Source organism: Cladophialophora bantiana (genome assembly GCF_000835475.1).
Source record: "Cladophialophora bantiana CBS 173.52 unplaced genomic scaffold supercont1.26, whole genome shotgun sequence".
Taxonomy (NCBI): Eukaryota; Fungi; Ascomycota; class Eurotiomycetes; order Chaetothyriales; family Herpotrichiellaceae; genus Cladophialophora; species Cladophialophora bantiana.
In genome coordinates, this window is record NW_015971600.1 from 325,528 (window position 1) to 341,768 (window position 16,241).

At 53.7% G+C, this 16,241-nt stretch overlaps 5 protein-coding genes across 5 annotated transcripts; 1 reads left to right on the forward strand and 4 right to left on the reverse strand.

The window, feature by feature from the left end:
- Positions 1-754: 754 nt before the first annotated feature.
- Z519_12176 (uncharacterized protein) lies at positions 755-2,026 on the reverse strand (the record flags this gene model as incomplete). The annotated part of the gene is made up of 3 exons (XM_016769883.1): positions 755-1,562; positions 1,631-1,733; positions 1,810-2,026. 3 exons carry the CDS (start codon positions 2,024-2,026, stop codon positions 755-757), a joined length of 1,128 nt encoding a protein of 375 aa, XP_016613942.1.
- A 945-nt stretch (positions 2,027-2,971) lies between these two features.
- Positions 2,972-4,984, forward strand: Z519_12177 (uncharacterized protein; the record flags this gene model as incomplete). Its single annotated transcript, XM_016769884.1, has 2 exons — positions 2,972-3,028; positions 3,167-4,984. 2 exons carry the CDS (start codon positions 2,972-2,974, stop codon positions 4,982-4,984), a joined length of 1,875 nt encoding a protein of 624 aa, XP_016613943.1.
- Positions 4,985-5,599: 615 nt separating this feature from the next.
- Positions 5,600-7,048, reverse strand: Z519_12178 (uncharacterized protein; the record flags this gene model as incomplete). The annotated part of the gene is made up of 2 exons (XM_016769885.1): positions 5,600-6,831; positions 6,937-7,048. The coding sequence occupies 2 exons, from the start codon at positions 7,046-7,048 to the stop codon at positions 5,600-5,602; spliced, it is 1,344 nt and encodes a 447-aa protein (XP_016613944.1).
- A 395-nt stretch (positions 7,049-7,443) lies between these two features.
- Positions 7,444-10,904, reverse strand: Z519_12179 (nitrite reductase [NAD(P)H], large subunit; the record flags this gene model as incomplete). The annotated part of the gene is made up of 2 exons (XM_016769886.1): positions 7,444-10,678; positions 10,762-10,904. 2 exons carry the CDS (start codon positions 10,902-10,904, stop codon positions 7,444-7,446), a joined length of 3,378 nt encoding a protein of 1,125 aa, XP_016613945.1.
- Positions 10,905-12,439: 1,535 nt separating this feature from the next.
- On the reverse strand, positions 12,440-15,088 carry Z519_12180 (uncharacterized protein; the record flags this gene model as incomplete). Its single annotated transcript, XM_016769887.1, has 1 exon — positions 12,440-15,088. One exon carries the CDS (start codon positions 15,086-15,088, stop codon positions 12,440-12,442), a length of 2,649 nt encoding a protein of 882 aa, XP_016613946.1.
- Between the last annotated feature and the right edge of the window lie 1,153 nt (positions 15,089-16,241).

The window sequence follows — 16,241 nt, forward strand, 5'->3', positions numbered from 1 at the left end:
TGCGCAGTGGAGGGAGCTGTGCCATTTGCTGGAGAGGAACTTCCTGTGCTTGGTCCGCGTGGGGAAGGTGAGCAAGCTTGGTTGGACTGGATACGCGGACACGCGGACCGCGTTGGATGAGACATTGACCGAGTTGGAGGAGTTACACATTCCGCCGAGGGCAACGGAGCTGGCGGTCCGCAGTGCGCCAGACAACCGGGCGCCCACAATGCCAAGGGGTACAACGTGATCGAGGATAGAATGTCTTCGGACGAGCGGGGCCACAAACAGCCACTGTCGGAAGCCATGGTAGTGATCTTGCGGAGGCTAACGTTTCGGGTTTCTTGATTTTTGGAGGTGGTACGATTTGAACATTCGGGGCGTGATGGCCAAAGAAGAGGAGGGGCAGAATGTATGTAATCATGTCACGACGACATGACAATCATTACAATACCCTTTTCCTCTTGGACTTGCTTTGCTCATTTTACTCCGAGTTCTTGTTTTGCTGAGGGCGATGACTCTGTTTCGGAGCACAATGGTGGACATCGACCACCAGAATCAATCCAGTCCTAACAATCAACGTCTCCTAATTGCAGCCTGAGGAAGACGCCTCGTCAAACCATGATTGCACAGTTTGTACATGGGCCACAACATCGGGGCCATTCTATTGTTACATCAGGGTTCCGTCACCTCCCACAGGACATGAACTCCTCTCCATGGTCGGGTCAGACGCGACACATGCTACAGAGAGATCGAAATCCACACTGACGGGCTCCTATTGAGGTAGCGGCAAGGGTGCGAATGCCACCAGCGGAGAGTGCCTCTCCCCGAGCTCAGACCCAACTTCACCTGAAGACTCCGGTAGCGGTAGCGCAGGTATATGATCAGTGTTAATGTTGACGGAGCCAACAGGGATCTGTGGTGGAAAGCCAAAAATGGAATTGGCGGCGGTGGCGGCTGGAAGGATGCAAGAAATCGGCCTCTCAATGTCATCCAGGGACAGCATGATGTCGCCGTACAGATCCGGGAACAAGTTGATGAAGCTCAAGTTCATCTTCCACATGTGGATATTATGTACTTGGTTGAGAAACAGGCCGGTCAGAGCAAAGAGACCGGCATTCGCGTCGAAATCGACAACGTCGCTTGGACTGGACGGCCAGTGGAAACGAAAATGGTGGACCATGCCCGTCCAGAACTTGTTGTCTTGGGTCAGACCCTGGGAATACACCGCCCTCTCACGCACGCCTGGCCACGGGAGCACGTCGACTGCAAGGGCATGCCGAATGGTATGCTGTGAAGGGCGCGGCTTATACCACGCCGGCAGATCATTGAAAGAGGCGACTCCGACAAAGCACAGCAGCATGGTGTGGATCATACGCAGCGCGCACAGCCGTGTAAGGAAGCCCCTCATGCAGAAGACACGTCGGTCAAGGTAGCGGACGAGATTCCACAGCGGGCAGAAGACGCTGGTCCTGCCATACCGCATCGAGACGTCGGACCATCCGTTGGCGAGGGCGCGAACCAACACATCCTGGTTCAGGGCATCGTTTCTCGACACACTTGGAATTTGGATAAGCGGCGCGCTTGGGAAACGATGTGGTTAAAAATCTCTTGACAACTCGTTGCCAGACTTTGAGGCGGTTCTGATGACCCGGTCGCACCGTAACTGTCATGGGTATTCTGCGACCGGAGACCGCCGAAGATGTCGCCCGCAATATTTAGCGAAGGCCATGGGTCCAGAGTCCAGCAGACAACTGGGAGAAATGGAATCGAACGCCATGAGGTTAGCGTCGGTGCTGTTCTGATCCGTGGACGAGTCGTGATTCTGACAAGAACATGGGCATCCCGGGGCTGCTTCTCGCCGTCTCAGGGGCTCGATCTCGGCCTTGAGGAGCTCGATGTGCGACTCGAGGCTGGCGGTGCGGGCCTGGGCTTGAGATCTCTTGGTGCGGTGCGAGAGTCGATTCGCGGCCCTCTTTCGCTCACGCTGTGCGGGGGTGAGAATGCGCCCGCTGGCCCACGGACGAGTCGGAGGCCAGTCGGTCATTGTTGTTTTGGGGATGGTGGGAGAGACGAAGGGGTGTTGAATGCGGTGTCAAGGTGGTTGTTATGGGAACCGGGAGGAAGACAGAGGGTGGCCAAGGCTCACCGAAAGGGTGGTATGCTCTGTTCAGTGATGATGATGTGTAGGCGCCATAACACAGGGTCAATCGACGCCAAGCGCGCCCCAACACTCACGTACTCGAACCCAGTACAGGTTCCACCGCTCACCTCTTACTCAGGGGGAGGGCCGGTCACGTGCAAGTATAGCCGCAAGTAGAAATACCCAGTAGAGTGCCAAGCCTTCCAATTAAGATACGTCTGATACGTCCTCTCGAGCCCCAGTGCCCGGTGGAGGCAAGCGTAACGGAAGGCCCATTCCCTCTGTCACCACCATCATCGCACCGCAGATTTGGGCGCTCCTCTACCAGTGAATACCAAATTCAGCTCCCTTTGTCCTCTTTCGCTTCTGGTAAGCTCGAATTTGAGTTCGGCGAGGGCTCACTTCCCATTAACCTAACTAGAATTGTCTCCACGCTCGACGGAACCATCCTCAAACAGAATATACGGTGAAGCGTAGAGCAGTTGGTGCACATTTTATACGGCGGAGTAAGAAGCACAGGTACGGTGCGAGTTATGTACTTGTGCTACTCGTGACACTGCGGTGCCGGTGTATCATTGACCCGAGTCTGATTCCTGCAAAACACCAATACGCGCAGTCTGTGCCGCCTCTCCTGGATCTCGTACAAACCACGTCTCCCCACCTCTATCCATTCTCATTGTAAGGAGCACGACAACCAACAGATCTCACTTTTCCCGTTCCTGATCTAGACGAGGACTCGCGGCGCTTTCTTTATTTGATTTTCCCCACATCACCGGTCGACGATCACCGTTCCACGCGAATCAACCCGAGGTTTCCAAAGAGCAGCGGCGGTTTCTGAATCCATCCACTATGGGCGAGAAAGAAGACAAGGAGAAAGCCGAGAAACTGGCTGCCGCAAAAAAGAGGGTAAGAGTCCTCCACTTGTTGTTATCGGGATATGGATACCCAAGCTGGCAAAGCAGGCCAAGTGGTCCGCTACACTGTTCCTTGGGGCCCGGTGTCGATGCAGTTGAGCCCATTACTGACTTCCCACGGCGGACATAGGTAGCCCAGTTGCAGAAGAAGAAGAAAGCCGCCGCTGCCAAAGACAATGTGAAAAAGGAGGACGAGCGGGCTGCTGATGGAACGGAAGGAGAAACTGCTGGCCATAGCCAAGAGAAGAGCATAGCTCAGGTCGACGATGTCCCGGAGGCCGATGCAATCGAGGCTGCGGCAGAAGAACAACACGGCGATAAGGGTGCAGCCACCAGCATTGCAGATGCAGACGCAGATGAAGAAGCCTCCAATGCCGCAATTCAAGCAGCCAGTGCTAATGCTCCCGCACCGGAAACAGTCCTTTCTCCTGCAACGATCTCGCCCCCCTCTGCCGACCAAGACCAGTCCTCATCCACAAGAGAGTCTATTGCTCGCCATACTGCCCGCCAACCAAGCATCAGCCTGCAAAGCAAAATGCGCAGCACAAGTTTTCGGGATAGTGGCCCATTAAGCCCCGCCCTGCTCACAGGAAACTCCTTGTTGAAGATTGAAGAGCTGGAGAGAGAGAATAGACGGCTGGCAAAGGAAGCCGAGGCCCACGAGAGGAGGTGGCGCAAGGTAGAAGAAGAGTTAGAGGACCTGCGAGAGGAGAATGCAGAGAAGCTTCCAAATTCGGAGGCCGAGGAGGAGATTCGGCGCTTAAGAGCTGAGATCGAGGCACTCAGGAGACGGACAAGTTTGACGACCACTACGCTCAGCAGGAGAGAGAGTGCTGCGAGTGAGGACGTGGTCATGGTAAGGGCCGAACTCGAGAGGAAAGATTCCACCATTGCGGATATGCAGCTCGAGATTTCGAGACTGAGGGGCCAGTTATCGAGTCAGGCCCAAGGTTGCGAGGCGCACGGAGAGCAAATTGCTGGACTACAAGCTTCGTTGTCGTCGACAGAGAAAAAGTTGAAGTCATTTGAGAGTGATTTGGCAGATGCGAGGAAGGCATTGTCTAAGGCTAGTGAGAAAGCTGTGTTGGATTCGACAGAGCGCACGAGCAAGGAAATGAAGATTCAGACTCTGGAAAGAGAATTGCAAGAAACCGTGGCCCAGCGGGACGAGGCCGTGAAGAAAGCAGAACAGCTGGAAAAGAAGATTGAAGTGATGAACAAGCTCCACCGCGAGGCCGAAGCAAGGCATGCGACCAAGTTGGCCGCAGCTGAGGCCAGCGCCCGCGAAGTCCCTGCTCTGCGCATCAAGATCGAAAAGGCCGAGAACGAAAATGCACAGTTGCGAGAAAGGCATAAGCGTGTGATGAGCGGCGATGGAGGCGGAGAGGGCTTGGATGAACTGGAAGACGAAGAGAGGCAGAAGCTCGAAAGACGAATCCGGGAACTGGAAGGGCAAGTCTTTGATCTCCAGCGCGGGGTGTGGAGAGACAAGAGGGTACAGATGCAGCCTCGCGGAGACGATGTCGGATCGCGAACTTCTCTGGATCCAGGTGCCGAGGATTTCGACGAGGTGGACCTTTCAGGCCCCGGAGCCGGCAGCAGTCGACGAAGAAGTTTCGCGAACCAGCAGCAGCAGACTCGTCACTCCAACTTCGCGCAGGTGCTGAATTCGGGTCTTGCAGCATTCCGCGCGAGCACCACCTCTCCAGTCAGCCAGCAGAATCGGCCCCGGAACGATTCCCTGCTCCAGGAATTCGACGGCGATGACGATGCTTTTGACGAGCACGCCTTTGCGCGGGCGCAGAAGGAGGAAGAGGCCAGGAAGATGGTGGAGCATGTGAGGGAGGTCAAAAGAGGGCTGAAGCAGTGGGTGGGTTGGCGACTGGATCTGGTGGAGGCCAGACGGGCCGGTGTTGGTGTTGGATACGGTGAGATTTTTGACCTGTAACTCAAGAGCGAGGAGCCCTCGGACCGTGATAGATATACAAAACAAAAGCGGATCAAGACAGGGAGAATGGGTGGGGGCATTGTCAAACCCCGCCTCCCAGTACGTGGCGATACTCTCGCCCGTCGATGAGTTCAAGGGCATGGCAGACTCGGAGATGTCGAGTCTATCCGATTGGACCATGGGATCCTTTGTGATATTGTAGCAGCAAAGCAAAACTATTCACTATGATTGCAATAAGCATCTCAGTTACCTCCTTTGTGACAACTCGGATACTATTGTTTCTCGACTAGAGCAGCAGAGGAGCAGCAGCAGTTGCTAGGGAAGGGATATATAGCCCTCCACCATAAACTGAAAATGAAAGCATCCAAAAAAACAAAATCAAAATCACCTCCGCTTCTTCCCCCAACGCGGGAAGAGAGGTCTGGCTATTCAGGCTGCATTGCTTTTTCGCTAGGCACAGCCCGCTGTAATAGCATGGACGGCCAGTTGGCACGGGGTTCCGACGCCACAACCGGACCACAGTAACATAAATCAGCAGTATTTGACCTCGTTGACACCGATATAGACCGCCGGTGAGGGCGGCAAATGCGCCAAAGCAAGCGGCGGGAACTGTTTCTATACCTCCGCGTCGTCCTCGGCTTCTGCCCTGTCGGGGTCGAGTAGCCGAAGTTCAACTTCTGCCGTGTCTTTAGATTCGTCCGTCTTCCTCATCCTCCTCTTCTTCTCCTTCCACTCCAGGACCCAGGCCTTTAATCGCGGCCGCACTCTCCTGAACGTGAAGACGCACAGGCCGATCGTCGCGGCCAAAGCAACCAAGAGGCCGACGATGACCACCCACGGGTTGATGCCCTTCAAGCAGCACCCGTACATGGCCATGTACCAGTGGACCAGCGTCTTCATGAGATTGGCCTTCTCTTTCCCATCGGGCATCAGCCCTTGCCTCACGAGGTGCTTGAACTTGGGCCCGTTGGGCCCGTTGTTGTATTTCCTGAGCCCGAAGTAGGGGACCGTCTCTTGTCGAGGATCCGAGTCGGGATACTGTTTGTCGCCCCAGCTTCCGTTGAAGGCCAGCCAGTCGGTTGGGTCTGTGCCCCCTGGGTCTGCCGCGGTGAAGGTCTCGCTGTGCTGGTCGTAATGGTAGAAGTAGGCTCGTTTGACCGGGTCCCACAGCCGGCCCTTGTCTGCGATGTCGATGAGTGCTTCGTCGTGGACGTGGCTTCCTTCCGAGGGGTAGTTTGCGTGGGATCCGCGAGCGCTGAAGACAACCGGCCTTTCTCCTTGCTTCGACAGACAGGCCTCGTCCTCCCAAGCGCAGGCTTCGCCACCGGTGTGGTGGCTGAAGTATATCCCTGTCGGGTTCCCATTCTCGAACCGGATCATGTTGTGTTCCCAGTCACCCAAATGGTTGCCGTAATGATCGCCGGGCTTGCTGTCCGGGAACAGCTTGTTCAATGGTGGCACCACCTGCAAGATGTCGGCTCCTTCGTTCCAAGAGTAGAAATAGAAGTAGAAGGCGTCCAATACCAGCTGCTCCTGTCGGTTGACATCCTCACCCTTCTTATCCACAACGACGACGGCGCATGCAGTGGAATTTCGAAGAGATCCCGTCGCATCAGGTGTCTCGCCGAGGACCCAGTCCGGAAAGACGGACACGTCTTCGACCGCCGTCAAATAGACATCGGTCCCGTCCTTGCCGTATCGGTTCAACAGGGACAGATTCTCCAGATTTCTCAGTGGCATCGCGTTCGTTATGGGCTCAAAGCCGACCCTCGGCGCCGTGTGTAAGACATGGCTCAAAATGTCACTTGGCATATACCGGTCATCGGAATGTAGCCAGACGATTGGGGCTGACGGATGGTTAGCCCGTGTATGCCGCAGCTTTCAATTTGGCAAGCCCCCAGAAATTGTAGCAACGAGAGTCAACTCCACCCTGTCACTGGCCTTCTACTCACCATAGTCGATTACATATTGCGGGATCGTGTATGAAGAGACGAGCTGGAGAAGCTTGCAAAACGCCAAAAAGGTGAGATGCTCATGTCGCCGCGGGTTCAACGCCCCGCTCATAACGAAGCCGCCTCCCCCTCGTACGCTCGCTCTCCACGGGACTTGTTGCTTTGGAATCAAGAAAGTGGTCGAAGCACGCGCATATTAGTGAAGGCGCCTATCTCCCGGTCTGAGAAGAGGGAGAGGATGATGAAGCTGATGCATGCGGCAATTGTCAGCATCGAAGTTGTGATATCAATGCGAAACACGCTAGTAGCCGAGAAGTACCGGAGTGCCTCGATGTAATTGGTCAATTACTCTCAGCCTTGCTCAGCCTTGCGCGGTTTTTGGGCTTCCGCAGCGTCGAAGATTTTCATGCTTCGCCCATAGTGCCGAGGTGGCGATGACTGACGAAAGAGAGAGGAGAGAGAGTACATCCAGACATGTATGTATTTGCATTCCATATTGTTGTATCACTACCAGTCAATCCTCTTCTGTGCCACAACACCGATTTCTCTCCCAGCTCTCACATTTCCTGTTCTAGGCATCGGGCCCACAGTCTTTTGCGGCCGCAGACCTTTGTCGTACCCAAGCTTCTTGTCAAGACTTGCGAACGGATTTGGTGCTTCGTCCTTCTTGACGGTCCACTTGCTGGTCCCAAGCACATTGTCCATCTCTTGCACAGGCGGCAGCTTGAGGTATACCCAACCATCTTCCCGCTCTTCGGCCGGGAACGTGGCAATCGACATGGTATTGTCGTTCGAACAAGAGCCGGCACCGGTATCCTTCTTGTCAAATTCGACTTCACCATTCAACTGAAAGTTCCTCTTGTGATATGGACAACTGACGTAGAATTTGCTCTCCTTACAATCGGGCGACGTCACTTCACCCACAAGGCCGTCGGAAAGTCCAAATGTTCGTCGGTGAGGGCACATTTGCTGACTCGCATAGTACTTGCCCTTAAGTTTGAATATCGCCAGTTGAGTGTCACCTCGTATGACGGTTTGTGAGGAGCCTGTGTCCAGGTCTTGGAACTTGTTCGCCTCAACAATAGGTTGCCATGTCAAACTGCTCCATCTCGTCCCTTTAAAGTCTTCGTGGACGGGATCCCTGGCCCAGTATGCTGGTCTCGACTGTCCTCTCTCCTCGACCTTCTCCACGGCGGGCTCTCTGTGATCTTCGGTGTTCGCGAATTGCTGGAATGCTCTGCGCTTCTCGGGATCGTTCAGGACTTCCGTCCACTCGCAGAAGAACGTACCAACAAGCTCCTGCATTTGCTTCTCAAGCTCTGCACAGATACCGAGCTTGTCCTCCAGAATAACTTCCCGCAGATATCGGATACCGCCGGGCAGGTTCTCTACCCATCTGGCCGTTCTCTGGAGTCTATCAGCAGTGCGGATGTAGAACATCAGGTATCGGTCAAGGATGGGGATCACATCGTCAGGAGGGACATCTTTGGCCAGCATTTCCGAGTGTCTCGGCGTGGCTCCGCCATTTCCTCCGACGAAGATATTGAAACCTTTTTCCGTCGCAATGCAGCCGAAGTCTTTGTTTTGGGCTTCCGCACACTCCCGAACGCATCCAGACACACCTCCTTTTATCTTGTGCGGGGCTCGAATTGACTTGTATCTTTCTTCGAGCCTGATGGCGAGACCAACAGAGTCTCCGATGCCGAACCGACACCACGTGGTGCCCACGCACGACTTGACAGTGCGGAGGGATTTGGCATAGGCGTGACCTGATTCGAGTCCACCTGCGACCAGCTCCGACCAGATGTCGAGCAAGTCCTGCTTCTTCGCACCAAACATGTCAATGCGTTGGCCACCAGTGATCTTGGTGTAGAGACTATATTTCTTGGCAACTTGGGCGATGACAATAAGTTTGTCGGGACTGATCTCACCACCAGCGACTCGAGGAACGACAGAGAATGTCCCGTTGCGCTGAATATTTCCAAGGTACTTATCGTTCGTATCCTGGAGTCCGTGGAGTGGTCGTTCCATCACATGCTTGTTGAACATGCTGGAGAGGATCGACGCAATAGCGGGCTTGCAGACCTCACACCCAAGACTGTTTGGCTCGTTGCCACTGTCCCTCATGACCGCGCCAAAGTCTTTCAGTTTCTTGACGTAGATGATGTTGTAGAGATCAGCTCGGGAGAACTTGAAGTGAGGACACAAATGGTTCAAGACCTCCTGACCCATTTCTTTCATGGCCTTGTTGAATATGGACTGGACTAGAGGCATGCAACCACCGCAACCTGTGCCGGCCTTGGTGCAAGATTTGACGTCGCCAATCGATTTGCACGAGCCATCTTTGACCACGCTGGCAACGTCGCCCTTGGTCACGTTATGGCAAGAGCAGATTTGTGTATCGTCCGTCAGGTCGTCGGCGTTCTCGTCGCCATCCTTCGATGCACCAATGATTAACTGAGATGGAGGAACTTCTAGTTGCTTCTTGTTCTTAACCATGGGCACCAGCTTGACATAATCTTTTGTGTCGCCGATCATCATGCCACCTAGCAGGTACTTGCCATCCATGGTGAACAAATATTTCTTGTATACAGCTGCAAATGGATCTCTGTAGGTGAGTGCTTTGACGGCCGGAGGCGGCGGGCCATCAGTGAGATTCTTGACCTTGTCTTGACTTCTAATGCCTTTCTTGTCCTCCCGTTTGACGTGCCTCCATGGGAGGTCCTTCGGTCCATCTCGATCCGCAAAGAAATCCCCAAAACTGGCGACTTCGACGCCCAGCAATTTCAATTTCGTGCTCAGATCCGGTCGTTTGAATGTCCGAGGGCTGTGGACCTTAGCTTGTGTGAGATTGAATGACAGAACGTCAGCTTGTTCGACACCTGGTGCAATAAGACCAAAAGTTTGATTTTCCCAGCTGGCACATTCACCAATGGCGTAAATGTGAGGGTCGCTTGTTCTGAGGTCGTTGTCGATTACGACACCTCCTCCTCGATCGGCGCATTTTAGCCCCGCAGCCCTGGCCAACTCATCTCTCGCTTTGATCCCAATCGCGAACATGATGCAAGAACACTCCATTTCCTCACCGTCTTCGAAGACAAGACCTCTCACGGCGTTGTCCGCGTCGGTCAAGATTCTGCCAACCCTTTTGCCGAGCATAACGTCGAGTCCGAGGCTGCGGACGAGCTCGACGACCATGGCACCAGCATCCCCGTCCAGCTGCCGCGACAGAACCCATCTGTTTCTTTCAACGAGCTTGACCTGCTGGAATTCCTCCAGATCCATCATGGCCTTGGCCGCTTCAAGCCCTAGGAGTCCGCCGCCCACGACACATCCTGTTGTACCCTTGACGGTTGCAGAGAATGCGATAAGTTTCTGGAGATCTTCGATAGTTCGGTAAACAAATACACCTTTGGCGTCATGGCCTGGAGTATGCCGAGGGAGAACAGCATCGGACCCGGTGGCCAGCACCAAAATGTCATAAGGTATTGTGTCGCCTTGAGCTGTTACGATCACTTTGTCTCGCGGCTTGATTTCGGTGGCCAACGTATTCAGATGGTAGCTGAAAGAGCCCGATGGGTGGCCCTTGTACCATGACTCCGGGTTGAGGTAGAGCGACTCGACTTGCCTGTGCTGAAAGAAGCTTGTCAATCCGACACGATTGTACGCGAGATGGGGCTCCTCGCCAATGACTACGACATCGTATTCTCTCCTCTTGGCGTCGAGTTTCAATAGCTTCTCCCTGTGAAGCTCCTATTAGCTGAGTGTCTTCGTGTGGTTTCAAGTTCGGTCACACTGTCGAGTAAGAAATTGAGACAGACTTACACAAAAGCGATACCGACCATCCCCAAGCCAACTACCACCACCTTCTTCCTTTGCGTTTGTGCCGGCTTTTTGTCACCGTTGACTTCCACACCCTCCGGAACACGGCTGATGGCCACGCCCGGCGACGACGTTGACCAAGACATGGTGTTGGCCTTTGTGAGCCTCGCCTGTTGACGCCTTTTAGATTATTCTGCCGTATACTTCAATGCTGATGCATTGGTAGGGTACAACCGATCTGCTCCGAGTAAGGAGATCCCATCAAAAGCCGGAAGGATGTCAGAAAAAGAGGAAAAATTGCCCTCATGACGGCAGGCTGGATTTCTGGGTGCCATGTAAAAATCGCTGACGCCACGCACGCAAGGCCCGATTTCCGCGGGGATGTAGCACGGCGACAGTCGACCAACGAGACGAACAAATTCGCCTATCAGCGAGGCTCGCCGTCAGCCGATTCAGGCTCTGATTGCTCCAGTCCATCCTTGGTGATCTACAGAGCCAATGGCGAATATCGCACTGTCATCGTCTATCGTCCATCAATCTTCACACAGAAAGCCTAGACATAGGGAAAGTGATCGCGGAAGAGACTGAAGATCTCTTTCTCCACGGGCTCTGGAGATTCGACGGGACGTGGAGCACAGAGATAAGAGTCCAGGGCTGAGTGGATAAAAGGTCAGTCTTGACTGGCTACGAGACGCGTGCGATAACAAGTTCGCTAGCGCATCTCGATCGATCTAGCGAGTCCTAGCACCACTTAGCGCATTGGCGTATTGTAACTTGCTGTAACAGGCTTGTGCTAAATGCTAATAATCCCTAAAAGCTTGTCATGACATTGACAGGGGGAAACTGTTGCACGTGCCGAGGACTCCCTGTACTCCCTACATATTCCGTACACTTATACCGAGTACCCAATACCCTTCGATGGTTTGTGTGTTGTTGCCGCGCTGCTCCTTTTGCCTGGATATCAAAGAACTGTCCACAGGTTCCGCTTATCCATCCGGTCTCTACGTATCTCAGCTCTTTGCTGGCTCAAAGAGGCAAATCAATTCATTCACGAAAAGCTCCTCGACAAGGAATGCTAGCGGAACGAGTTGAGGTCGCAATGCAAGAATGTCGTAAGCTGAACGCTCTGGACTTGCGAACATTTCTTATTTGTTTGTGCTTTGCCTCTTCTTCCCTAACCCCATCTTTTCACGACGAACTCCCCGCGGCCTCAACTCTCACAGAACTCGAGGCTGAGCTGAAACCCCCCAAGGCTGCAAGGCGCCCGCCACTGTTCGTACCTACCGAGCTCTGCGGACAAATTTATGGACTTTGAGTGTTTAAGACCGTGAGTCCTCGTTGGTGTTTAACTAGATGGTCACTCGAGTCGAGTGGTCAGGTAAAAGTAGCTTTCACTTGCCCCATCCCTCCCCCTCTGAGGTCGACTCGTACGTTAGGTATACGGCGACTTGGGTGTCTTGTCTTTCGCTCGTCAAGGAACCCAGACTCGCTCGGATCGTGCCATCAAGTCTGTTTTCTCCTCGGGGCTGGCGGTTTCGCCGGTGCCTGGGAAGATAAGATCATACAATGAACAAGATTCTGGATGTATGGAGTATACGGCTGACCCTGACTTCCGTGTCCTCTGCCTTGCACCATGATGCCTTTCCTTCCATTTTTTACCCATCGCTGACAATGCAATGTCTCAGAAGAAGACGAGTTGGTTGTCACTCCACCCCTGCTCCAGCAGCGCTTCATGCATGGTCTTTTCCATCGACTCCGGGCCACAAATCAGAATTAGCGTATCGTCCGTCCTGGTGTAGTGGTCTTGGACCAGTTGGCCGGTGATGCGTCCTCGAAGCCCCGTCCAGTCTTCCGGTGCTTTCGTGAGGGTGTGCAGGACTCTGCACCTGTGCTCGTTGCCCACCAGCAGAGCGTCGAGCTCTTCCCGGCACAGGATATCCTCGAACAGTCGGTTCCCGTCAAAGATGATGCACTGCGTCTTGTCGTTGGGATCTCGCACGACTGCCCGGAACACCTGGTAGATTGGCGTGATCCCGCTTCCTCCGCAGATCATCACAAACGACTTGACCAGTCTCTCGTTCCCCGATACGAGACACTTGCCATTTCCAACGTATTCGAACTTGCCAATCGGGCCCTTCATCTCGATAAAATGCCCAATGGGAAGAGCATCCATCGCCTGAGACATCTTTCCCCCTTTGTTTGTGGCGTTGGCGAAGTATACTTTGACGAGCATCTCCATGAAGCCCTGATCGTTGATCTCCGAGATTGGAGTATAGCTGCGGATGATCGCCTCGCGGGTGGCGGGATCGCGCAGTCTCACCATTAGATGTTGTCCGACGGGCAGGCCGAGGCGTTGTTCCGGGTGCTCTAACTTGTACGTAAAGATGCGTGTGTCCCAGGACACGATCCGCTTGCCGTGAAGGATAGCTTTCTTCCATGCTTTGTGGTTGAGGAAGGTCTCGGGAGGATTTGCAGACTGGTCGGTCTGGGTCTCGCCCGCGGTCAAAGCAGTTTTGGCAGCATCGTCAAGCGAGCCGATGTGGTATTTGGGCATCATCGCCTTGGCTGTTTCGCTATGAATTGCGAGAAATTCCTCGGTGCTGTCGAGACCCGCCGCCGAAACGATGCTTTGCGCACCACCAGGATGCTCCTTCAGGAATGCTGTACCGTCATATACTTCGCCATTGACCACGAACCACGGCTGCTGCTCTGTGTCGTGTTTCCGAAGCTCATCGATCGTGATAACGTTCTTCAAACCTTCCTTCACCATAGATATTTCCTTGGTCGCTTGCTCTTCGCTCGGGACCACCGCCTCTTCACCCTCAAGTTTCTCTCCCCAAAACCCATTAGCGAGATTTCCGCCGGCCTTCTTGACCCTCTCCATCCAGCCCCCGGGCATGAGTGCAGGCTGGGTTGGGTGTTCAAAGCGAAGATAGTCGCCCTCGAGGGTGATGGTCACGCGGAACCAGGGATTGTTCATCATACCTAGCACAGACCAGTACATGTCGCGAGGCTGAACATTCATGCTTTCGTCCATAGATCGTACCAAGATATCTTTGGCTCTGGCGAGTTCTTCGGTGGGCAGGTTGATTGACCAGAAGCACCAGCAGAAGCAAGTTTCGCGCCACGACATGTCAAGCCGGCCACCAAACAGATCTTTCTTCACTTGTCGATATCGGTCTTCGACGTAGTCAATCTCTGCAAGCCGCCACGTCTTGCCCTTGTCCAGTGAGATCTCGACCCGGGTGATGCGTCGCCCACCTCCACTGTACGCATATCCTCTAGCTCGGTAGGTCCTAGGGGCGTCCGTGAGGCACAGCTGCTCGTCATGCTGGGGATAGCAAATAGCTGAGTTGGGGCTAAGGTCGTAGATGGCATATCTCTCATCCGTCCACCACTTTGGATTGCTTGCCGACTCTTCTGGAGAGACCATGGTTGGCAGGACCCGGTTGTCGTAGATGTGATACCAGTTGTCGCTGGGTGCGTCTGTGACGATTAGTTTCCGCAGCCATTTGACAGATCGGCCACCAATCTGGCCAGGAATGACAGCCCGCAGAGGTTTGCCGTGATCAGGTCGGAGCGCCTCGCCGTTCATTTTGTAGGCGAGCATGAAGCCGCGATTGGGGTCCATTGCCCAGCTCAACTTCACTGACGTACCATAGAATCCATTTGGGAGTTTGTCAGCGCCTTCCATGCACACGTACTTGGCCTTCCTCTTTGGTTTGACTCTTTTGATGACATCGGACATGACAACGCCGGTGAAGAGAGCCGTCGAGAGCCCAGCGGCGCCCCAGGAGAATCCTTTGCTTTTCCGGACCATGTTCTGCTCTTTCCTCCGGTTTCCGGCACACACCAAGGTGATTGGATAGGTCACTTGCTCATATTGGGTCATCAACTGTTTCAGCGATATTGTCATTGGTTCGTCTACCAGTCCTTCCACGGTAAATTGCCAGTCAATGATTTCTTCATCCTTCACCTGCGGCACAGCGCCATGGTTCCGGACATAAAACAACTCTGGACTTGTCAGGAAGCCTTCGTTGAAGAGTTCCGTCAGTGGCGCTTCAACATTGAATGGATGGACTCCAGTTAGCCTGATCAGCCTGGGGTCACGCGGGACATGACTGTCCGGTGTCTTCAAATCCACGTCTAGCACTTGGCTGGGGGCAACAGTGGGTGGGGGAAGCGGTATTTCCACTTTCTCATCATCCAAATCTGAGATGCTCCCGTCAGTGGGTGGCGGCGACGGGGGAAGAACATCTTTAGCCGGCTGAGTGTGCAACCCTTCGATCTTCTCGGGATTATCCTGGCTGTCTGTCTTTGGATCTTTCATCTTCTCGACGAGAGAATATGATGACGAAGCTATCCTAGGACGCAACCTTTCCGTAGCCGATGAGAATCGTAAAAACAACTCTCAGGAGAAGGTTGAAAAGGATGAAAAAGAAACAGGAAGCGGCCGTTCCCAGATGACCAAACGCATAATGGCATTTACCTTAGAATCAGGAGCGTCGTAGAGTCTCCAGTGCCTGATAAGGCCCACCCAGGGCAACCTGCGGCGGCGATGGGGTGTTCGAGGTTCATCATTTGTTCGTCTACTGTCTCCAATCCGTGTAGAAAGGGACAGAGCAAATCTGCAGGAATGGATCAAGATCCGCGGGACAGTGTTGAAATCGCTGGTTGTGGTATTGCGAGGAGATGTTGTACCTTCCGCTTATCTATGGGTCTTGCTCTGTCTGGTTAGACTGGTTTGAGGTTGTAATGCCCTTACACAAGTACTTAATCAGTCTAGCAACGAGGTTATTTTCTTGACGGCGTTCAATGAGAGAGTGGAAAGTCAAGCGAGAGGATCAAACGTGGCTCGAATATTCGGACTTTACCGCGAGTGTACGCTTACTGACCATCCTTGGCAGCAAGGTGATGAGTAAAAAACCAACTCGAAGCTCACGTGCGACTGACCAAGCCTGCCAAGGCCTTGCTGCTTTTATCCAATCATCCTCACGCTCAGCCCCACACTCCCCTCGGTCACCCTCACTCGCCCTCGATCCTTAAACAATGGCTTTTGCGCCTGGCACTAGACCGGGAATCCCGTATGAGTTCGCCGTGCCAGACAATCACAACGGTGCTGTTAGATTTAGTGTAGCGTACCAGGAAAGGAGGAAGATGTAGGGGAAGGCGATTTAGGGATAGACGAATCGATGGAAGCATTTAGCAGTAATATCCTTCGTATACTCAGCGTATCTACAGAGATTCAAAGCCTCTTGAAGGCTTTGAGGAGAAAAGGGGAGAGTGTGCGGCTCTTATACTGTAACAGAGCACTTTAGGGTTCGGCGTGCACGTGCAACAACGCACAGAGGCCTGTCCAGCAGATCGGGAATCGAGAACGCGTTTCTGGTTGATACTGACAAGACAACACCACCACCAACACCACCCAAAGGGGCAGGGCTAGGGCTACGAGCACCTAGCACAGCGGCAGCATCGAGGAATAG